At 34.0% G+C, this 10,340-nt stretch overlaps 1 protein-coding gene across 1 annotated transcript; it reads right to left on the reverse strand.

Annotated features, from left to right (window-relative positions):
* Window positions 1-3,414: 3,414 nt before the first annotated feature.
* LOC130052823 (uncharacterized) lies at window positions 3,415-6,378 on the reverse strand. The gene is made up of 4 exons (XM_056158901.1): window positions 5,478-6,378; window positions 5,251-5,300; window positions 3,797-3,940; window positions 3,415-3,710 (listed from the first exon to the last, which is right to left on the reverse strand). The coding sequence occupies exons 1-4, from the start codon at window positions 5,561-5,563 to the stop codon at window positions 3,415-3,417; spliced, it is 576 nt and encodes a 191-aa protein (XP_056014876.1). The 5' UTR covers window positions 5,564-6,378.
* Between the last annotated feature and the right edge of the window lie 3,962 nt (window positions 6,379-10,340).

A 10,340-nucleotide genomic window follows, 5' to 3' on the forward strand; every position in this document is an offset into this window, starting at 1 on the left:
AAATGTGACGATAAAAGCAATAGACACTAAATATCATTTTAGCTGTTTTATCGGCGCTTGGAATAAACATTTACGGTATCAAATTAATCTAGGTAATTAGGAAGTGGGTCAGTTGCTTTGTATTTAGTTTTCTTGGGAAATGCATTTATATACCCTTCTGTTTCTATACTAATCTCGTAGTGTTCTCTAATCCTATATTTTCCCACCATATGAATACAACAGGTTTTCTAAGAGGACACAAATCGTTATGAATAAATAAATAATTTCCTGATTGCAAATGAGTGCCCGCTGCGGAATTACATTCTTTGGTGTTCTAACATAATTAGTTGTACATGTGCATATCCAAATATAGAAACAAAAGAGGAAAAACTGTGTTATTGTTTCTATTTTTGTATTTTTATTACAAGATTTGCACACATGTAAAGTGAATACAGTGATCAGGAAATCTAACAAACACTTGCAAAAGAAATATCATAAAATCAACAATAGTATCAGTACATGTATAAATTTATAATTCATACAACATATGCATCATCAACATGTTTGTATTATGAATACATTATATATTTTGGCAATGGATATGAATAGCTGATATACGATGTTATCACTTGACTACTTTGAAGTGATCACGAATGTACTATAAAAGGGCAAGGGCACGATTTAATCTGTAAATATTACAATGTTATGTTTACATTTTCATTGTCGACACTGCTTAGCTAAAATATTTTGATTGGTCAACCAAAATTCGACTATTGGTTATGAAGTTACAAGAGAGAAACATCACTCACAATCCTTTATTATGTAAGCAAAACTTGTGCTATGTTTCTGTTTACATATATCTTGCGTAATAGAAAATATCATGTTATGAACAAAATGAGATGTGACAAACACTAGAACCTATTTATTTAATTGTGTTCAGATTTAACTTGTATATTTAACCTATGTAAACAAAAACATAACAGGGACATTGTTTACATAACAGGGACATTGTTTACATAACAGGGACATTGTTTACATAACGAATAATTATGAGCTCTATATCTCCCATGTACCTCCACAACTGATATCAATTTTTTTGCTGAGAACTTTACCTTGGTTAAGTTTTCTAAATATTGAAAATAGAAAAATAAAATTAGAAAATTTCCATCTTAAATCACTTACATGTCCCTTTATTCGAGAATGATAATAATATATAGCATTGCCCCAAGGTTTAAATTGAACTTCAGGATTGTTGATTATCGAAGATGATTTTTGTCTCCCATTAACAATGTCAGTGTTGATTTCTTGAGGGGTATTTTCAAATAATTTAATTCTTATTGTATTATATTTCTAATTGGTCAAAATCAAATTGAGGAACGCAGGTTATTTTCTTTAATCTGGTATGGTATGGGGAAACAACCCCCTGACAACCACCAGTCGGAACTTTACATTTTATTTCTCTAAATTTACATCGCATCACTGTTTGGGCTTTATAAGGAATAGAAGTTCAACGTCTGTAATAAGGTATTTCGGTTTATTACACATATTTTTTTCTCATCTTCAAGCAAGACGTATAAGATCTACCAATACACAAATCACTGTTGTAAATCATCTTTCTCTATGTGGTGATCGAATAATACGTTAAACAACGATATCATATTCGATTTAACTATGTACCAAGTATACATTGCCCTATTCATTTTGATATACATTTCTCACCGTGGAAAGGTGATTGCTTCATTGCTTGATCCGCCTTTCAACAACGCAAACAAACAAACCATACATCTCATTTTATATCAGATGGCGTCAGTCACATTGGCATATGGATCGCGATTGTTCCCTTTCTTGTGTCGGATTATTCGAGATACCGTTGCATACAAATGTAAGTTTTCACGTACTAGAAATTTTCAGACTTAAAAGCCGCAGATTATTCTATTTTCTGATATTTTAAGACTTATTTTTAATATTTTGGGTAGGCCTCACAATGCAAACGGGCAGCAAATTACGCATTGCATTCATAGCCTATACATATATTCTGCCATGACAAACTTCAAAGTTAACCCTTAATAACTACCTTTAGTAGTTTAGCAGTTTACAATATTTTGATAAATAGGCTCCGTAGAACTAAAATGGCTGCCCACACTCCGTCGTGGTTATTAAGCGAATCATTGCGCGGCTCAGTTGACTTATTTTTTTCAGATTTTATGTACATTTTGATAAACGACGGGTTGTATCTATGTATATCGCATTAACTTATAAGGGATAACTTTAAATCTGGGACATAGTATATGAGTAGAACCTGGTTTGGATCACTTTATGCTGTTTTATAATCCTCAAAGCTTAAACTGACCCAAACCAGGTTATACTCGTACAAAATGCCCCAGAATTAAAGTCATTCAAATAATTGATTGAAATTGGAGCTCTTAACTAAATTGTAAATCAGATTTATTTTGCATATTGTTTATAATGCCAATTATATAAACAAAAATTAAATTACTCCCACACTCTTTAGATGATAAATTTTAGTTTCATATGTGAAAAGCTGTCTTTTAAATTCACATTACCATGGTTTCTTTCTTGTTTGTTTTTATTATCGACATTAGCAGTAGTAATAGTAGTAATGATAATAAAAACAGTAGTAGCAGTTGTTCTAGTTGTAGTTGTACAACAATAGTTGTAGTAGTACTAGTATAAGCATTAGTGTTATTATTATGAAGATCGATTTTGACTTCATTCGTTGGTTGGTGTTTTTTTTTGGGGGGGGGTATTTTTTTCAGTAACGTGACAAAAGCTATACAACAATGTTTCTTCTATAAAGCTATCGCTCAAAATTTCCGTTCATCTGTATTTATCAATAGATTTGATGAATAAGTGAAGATCACCAATAATGATGATTTTCAGAATTTTATGTGGAATAAATAAAGAATCATAATGAGAACACGGACCCCTGGATTCACCAGGGGTGGGATCGGGTGTCTACGATGAGCAAGGGTCCCCTGATGACTGATCACACCCGCCATGAACCGGACATGTTGATCAGGCCAACATAGAGTAATCCAGTCAACATGTATATGTAAAGAACGGTTTAAAATTGTTATAAAACACGTCCGGCAACATTCAACTTAACAATAGGTTGTGTTTTCATATAAGATCATTATACTGAGCATGTAGTTTGCTATATATTTTCTAGTAAGATGATATTTACAATTCTGCAAACCACCAGATGAACATAAACTCTTTTTTTCATTCTAATAAACTCATTGATTGAAAATTAAGGTAAGGGTGTTGCTATTTCAAAACTTCGGCAAATAGGTCAAGGTCAATTATTTAGCAACCAAAATGACATTGGAATCGGTTGCACGGTTGCAACCACGTAATAATTAGTAATATATGATATTGTTAAAGTGATTTCCATATTGTAGATGGACAAAAAGATTAATCCTCTTCCTCATTGATCTCTAGTATCTCCAAAGGATGCATATCTGCTGTTGTGGAAAAAGATTTGGCGCAAAGCAGCTTACTGTATCTGCTATATGTTAAGAGGTAACAGATCAAGGTTACGGAAAACAATCCAAAGACAAGAAAAATGCTAGTTCGTAATACACTACCCCCGTGTCCATGGATTTGTGGTCTCACATCTTTTCGTTTTGTAACCCTCTTCTTTGTTGTGGGATTTATAGCTGGTGTGGACCTGTGCTTGACGTCTCTCTCTTGTGATTCGTTTGCTATAACTGCACGTGAATTTACACATAATTTAGTAACAACAATATTCATTTTATTTGCAAACTGCATGTTTAAAAAGAAGTGAGCGCTTTACCTGTAGATCTAATAACGTCTGCACATCCATTTGCAAAATGGCAACTCTCATTTGAACATGTGCACGTAGAATTGCATCTTGATCCAAAGAAGGGAAATGGACATTTTAGTGAACAATTAGGTCCATAATATCCGATGTCACATTCTGAAAGAAAAATACAACGTATATTAAGATTGCTCAGTAACAATTAATCTAAGACAGGGTAACAATTTAATGTAAATCGCTGTTCATACGGATTATTGTGTACAATACAGAAGAATACATAGTATTGACAATATCAGGTGCTAAAGAAAAGAATGTAGTACATACTAAAACAAATATAATATAAACACGCCTATATCTATTACTGATTATCATCTGAGGGGAAGCTTGGAACATAATAGTTATCCCCCTCGGTTTGTTCCGCACGTAGGTACACGCGTAAGCTAAGGCCAGTTACAGTCATTTTTTATGTCAATGAGAATCGAAGAAATGCTGAACCATTTTTTTAAATTTTAAAATCAATACCTCAACTCTTATGACGCAAAAGGGGTTAACACAGAGTGTAGTGCAGCCTATGATGACGTGACATATACTGCGAAATTCCAATTTACACTCAATTGATCCAGTGTAAGATATGCCTTTGGATTTTCTCAGTTATGATTTTTATCATAAATATTGAAGTAAATATACAACAGTCTCGATTGAAGTTAGTATTTCGCAAATTCTATGGTCGTTATAACGATCTAGTTCGTCTACACAATCTACTATTGGGTGAAATGCTGTCTGACATGTTTCATACCGATTGTTAGGCCGTTCTTGGCACAGTGATTTTGACTACGGATAACTCCGTTTACCTGATCAGGATATACGGCTCACGGCGGGTGTGACCAGACGACAGGGGATGCCTACTCCTCCTAGGCACCTGATCACACCTCTGGTGTGTTCAGGGGTCCGTGTTTGCCATACTATATATTTTTTATTGCTTATAGGAGTTTGGAGATTGATCACTGTTCGTTAACTTCACCTTTCATATGCAGCAATTTTATTTCTGTCCAAAGCCGTTCGTGGTCTTGTTTGATCGTTATTTGAAGAACATTATACTGTTTTGAACACTTTGACGATTATTTCACTTGGTATGATGGCAGATGGGCAGCAGTAATGATATTGTATAGGGGATTCTGTTTATTCTCACACTAATATTGTCTCACTTAATCTGGTGCATTTCCTCGTCCGAAGTCGTTTTGTTGACATTGTTTGTTTTCCTCCGTAGTAAGCCATACAAACGTTATAATGTGATGTCATAGTCAAACATACGCAGTGTATGTCACATATAACCATATATCTGCATGCTCAGAATAAGTACAATGGGATTTTTAATGGATATTGAAATTATATTGAAATTAAGTATAATTTAGATAGAAAGATATACATGTACCACCTCTAAATGTTACCGTACTTGGAATTGTACTTACCAACACACATGTCAGTTGTAGCATTCCATTTGTAGCCTGAACAGCATTTCCTGCAGTATGAATGACATATCATTATAGTGTTTCCATCATTATCGTTGCAAAACGTATGCGAATTCATATATCGACAAGATAGAAAGAGAAAGAGAGGGAGCGAGAGACAAAGATAGAAAAATTGAGAAAGACTGCGAGACGTACACAGACCAAGAGAAGATCTAAATTCTACTTACCCATTCTCACAGTCCTTTGATCTACAAATGGTAAATTGTACATGTGCACAGAGAACAAATATTGCACACACACCAATATACTGCATGATTATTTTATTGTAAAAGATTTCAAATCATCGAATTCTCATTCCCAGGATATGTTATATTAATTAGTAATTCAAAAATATACAAGTACTAGCGTAAAAGCAAATACGATTATATCAATTTCCTCGGTTTCTAAATTTAATTGCGTAGATATTTCCTTGTGTCAACTATCCTCGAGTCTATTTCAGACCATAATTATAAATATTACATCCTGCTATTGAACAACAAAAACAAAATAACAACAAATCAAAAATAGAATATGTGTTGATCAATAAACCAGAAAAGAAGAATGCTATTTTATGTGTACGGAAACGCGTTCTCCAAATTATTGAGAGGTCAAGGAGACAGATAATGTATCAATCACGTGAGTAACACTGCAATAGGAATCGTGTTAATTGATAGTATGCTGTATAAAGACCGTGTATTATACAGCAAAACGAAAACCCCAAACGAATCACAAGCTTTACAATCAAGAAGATAGTACTTTGGTATTTTCTAAATCCCTGGTACAAGCCTTATTTCCAAAATTATTTTCCTCCCAGCACCCAAAACGACTTTCTATTGTCGAGCAAGATTTATTTTGCTGATAGATATTTAGAAGAAGTATATTTCGTACGACAAAGATTTATATACATCACATTACCTGTTGTTTTCGCACAATGTTACATTTATTCGTATTTTTGTAAGCCCAAAACAAAGGGCTTGGTCTCAGAATCAATTTGACTTCACCGGAATTCATTTTCAGAAACATTGTCATTTACTAGACTTTCAGAGTCTTATTGATATTTCAACCTCGATATTAATTTTGACCTACTTATAAACAATAGATCCATAGGCCTTATCGTTCACCTGAGTACTGGTGAAAAATTATCACTTCTCCCAAGGGCTATCAAATCTAGAAAACACTTCCTGCTCTGAATATCTAAGCTAAATTTCAACATTCAGCAAAAGTATAAAACAAGATGTGCTCTTACAACTTCAATGTCTCCATACATACATGCATACACTGATGAAATGCTTCATATAATATATTAGGTATATTAACATTAAAACATTACAAGAGACAACTAATTTTGACCCATCCTACTGTCAAAACCCTGGGTTGTGAAATTCATTATTTTTGTACATATTTTCTGCTATTCCTTAGTATGCATTTAGATTTTATACAGTATCAGCAAACTTACACATAAACACTATATACTAAGTTTAACCTCACCCTGAGATCAGAACCCCTACCCAGGGGATCATGAAATTTACAATTTCGGTATGCATTTAGTTTTTCTTAAACGTGTGGTTCATGAGAAGATTCTTGAAAATCGGTCAATTTTGGGTAGTTTTTGCCCCAACCCTAAAGCCCCAGGGGTGTAGGAATCCTTAAATCAAAGTTATTGCTTATTTGATAGCATTATTAAATCATGAATAAGACATTTTCCTGCCTTTTAATCAAAAAGAGTTTGATAACTTCATCCAGATTATTGCTTAGGAAAAGGTGTACTCATTCGTCGAGCAAAATGAAATCAATATATATTGTGTGTTAATGAAAGGTGAAGATAAGGAACAGTGATCAATCTCATAATTCCCACAAGCAATACAAAATAGATAGTTGGGCAAATACGGACCCCTGGACACACCAGAGGTGGGATCAGGTGCCTAGGAGAAGTACGCACCCCATGTCGACCGGTCACACCCGCCGTGAGCCCTATATAGAAAATAAAAATATATTTGAATATGAATTTGCTCGACGCATGGACTGTATTTTTTTCTAAAAGAAAAACCCCCTGAATTTATATGAATTTTTATATTGATTTCGGCCTTTTTGGCAATTTTATGCCAACTTAACACTCCTGACATACAACACAAAGCAAAGTTGGATCAAATCAAATGTAGTTTGGGTGTGCTTATATATTCCTTATTTGAATGCCAGATTTTGGGACTACTACTAAAATCATCCATTCTCTGGGCCAGATGACCGTGGGAACTGTATTGCCCCTAAAACCCTAGTGGTGCAGATATCCTGAAATTTGCAATTCATGCCCCCTCCCTCTTGTTCCAAAGATGCTTCATACCAAATTTGAAAAGAATTGGACTGATAGTCATAAAAAGAAGTTAAAAACGTCTATTGTTCACACATTTAATAACTGACCATTTTGAGCCACCCTAATACCAGAACCCTTATCCCCGAGATCGTCAAATTTACAAGTTTGGTGAAGGACTAACTGTTCTTTCTAAATATTCATTTAGTTTCAATTAAGTGTCATTAGCACTAAAACAGATGTTATTTAAGTGTTTTACATATAAACACTATATAACAAGTTTGGCCCGGCCCTGGTGTCAGAACCCATACCCCGGGGATCATGAAGTTTACTATTTTGGTTTTCCTGCTCTACCTCATTATACATTTTGTTTTTTGTACACATGTGCGATTCTTAAGAAGATGATTTTTGGAAATTGGAACATTTTGGGCAGTTTTTGTCCTGCCCCTAGGGCCCCAGGGTTGCTGGAGGCCTAAAATTTACAATTAATGTCCCCCTTGTCCCAAAGATGCATCATATAGAATTTATAAAGAATTGGACTGGCAATTATCAAGAAATCAAAAATACTCCATTGTTAACGCACGAAGGACGGCGGACGACGACGGACGGCAACCAATTGCAATTATAGCTTACTTGAGTTTACTCAAGTGACAAAAAAATCCCAAATATAGGGAAAAAACGAGCATCTTTGATAAGAATTGCACATTTCTATTCAATGTTTTAATAACAACAATTATCAGAGAATGTAATTTCATTTTTAAACCCCGTAGGCATCTGGGTTAGAACAAGTCCTCAGTACTCCTTGCTTGTCCTAAATCGCTACTAAATGGAACGGCCGTTCTAATTAGACCGCAAAATCCGCGGTATCGTGTCAAAGCAGTTGTGGCACGATATACACCCCCCTCCGCAAAGGTTGTAAGCGCTGAGCATAGGCCTAAATGTTGCAGTCCTCCACCGGCAATGATGACGTCTCAATATGAGTGAAATATTCTCGGGAGGGATGTTAAACAATAAACAATCAAATGATTTTTACACTGCAAAAAGTGAGATAAGCATGCACACGATACATGTTCGTAAAAGTCTGGTTAAAACACTTCAATTGGTATCAAATTGTAATATATGCACTCAGAGATCGATCTTCTTGTTTCACGCACTGTCTAAGACTATAAAATCGAACTGGATTATCAGACTTTGCTGTATTAAAAACACCAAATTCTTTAACCTTGTTACTTTGGTGTTGACCTTTGAATTACTTTTTAACTCATCTATTATATATGTGAAATGCACTTTTTATTTGAAGTGACGGGATTCAAATCTAACATTGTATTCTTTTGTCGTACAAAAACCGTTGAACTTGATACAAGTCTATAAATATTATTTCAACTTGACCTTAGATGCCCTTTTGAACATCTGCGGTTTATCAATATCGAACAAAGGGATCAATAGGGTTTCCTTATTCTTTTCATGTGATTCCTGTAGGAATTTCTAAAAAATAATCACTACTGATCATTTCAAGCGACAAAACTTTCAAATTTGCGTTTTGAAAGATGTGTCTTTATCTATTTATCTATTTATTAATTTTTGCTCCCAAAGTTAATGGATTTGGTATACATGTTTTGGTGTTTTTAGATATCAGGAGTTGTACAGTTATGAAATTTATTACTGTCCATTATCTCCACCTCCCCATGCATAGCCATTTCTATTAAATTACAGCAAATATGACTTGCTCGATTCCATCCCTTCATCCTTCGTGGCAGCATATTTTATCCTTCATACTGCATTTGATATCGCTTTCTCGACATAGTTATTTGATCTCCTTATCAGAAACATGATTATTGTCAATGAAGTTTGAGTTGATAGATAATTCATATCTTCTATATAATAATCTTGAGACGGAATCTTTACTGCTTGTGATATGTCTATCACTACAGTCGTACACGGCTTTGTGAACTTCGTATTCACCGAGCTACTTCTGTAAACATTCTTTAATTGACCGTAGCTTTGAAATATATTTGAAAAGCTTGTATAGTTTTTGTGTCTATTTCATTTAAAGAAACATATATAATGATGAAGGAACATTTGAATCTGTAATGATGAGGTTCAATTTTGTTTATTTTTCATGATCACATGTAGTAATTGTGGCTCGAAATATACGGTCGTGATTAAACAGATATAATCCCACATTCAGATTGACTGGTAAACATTTGGGTGAGTGTGGGTGTTGTATTATTTTTTGATCAATCCTAGAGTATCGAAAATAGAAATGAATCGCAAATGTAGTGATCAATAAATTAAAGTAAGATGAATTTTGAGATTTTTTTAAATGATAAGTATTCAACATACACTGTTCAAAATTTACATGAAGCATATACCGTGACAATGTCAGTGTTGTCACCGAGTGATACAATACAGGCTGTATATATTTCGGAATGGAAAAGAAATACTTTGAAAAACTATATAAGAGATTTCAGGAAGAAACGAAAGTATTTGATTCATTAACACATTTGGAAAAGTTCCAATTATGTTGCAATCATTGCGTAAATTTATCTAAAAAAAATGAAAGCGAATTTTATTCCGAACCATTTTGAAATTCAAAATGACACTAACACCTACTTCCTCAACAGCTATTTATCATAGCCACTTAACAGTTTCCTTATTCACTAATCATCTTACGACTCAGCTGAAAAATACTTCTGTCTGATAATGAAATACCGATCACAAGGTCATAAGTATGAAATCAAGTTTT

The sequence above is a fragment of the Ostrea edulis genome, chromosome 3 (genome assembly GCF_947568905.1).
Source record: "Ostrea edulis chromosome 3, xbOstEdul1.1, whole genome shotgun sequence".
NCBI classification, from domain to species: domain Eukaryota; kingdom Metazoa; phylum Mollusca; class Bivalvia; order Ostreida; family Ostreidae; genus Ostrea; species Ostrea edulis.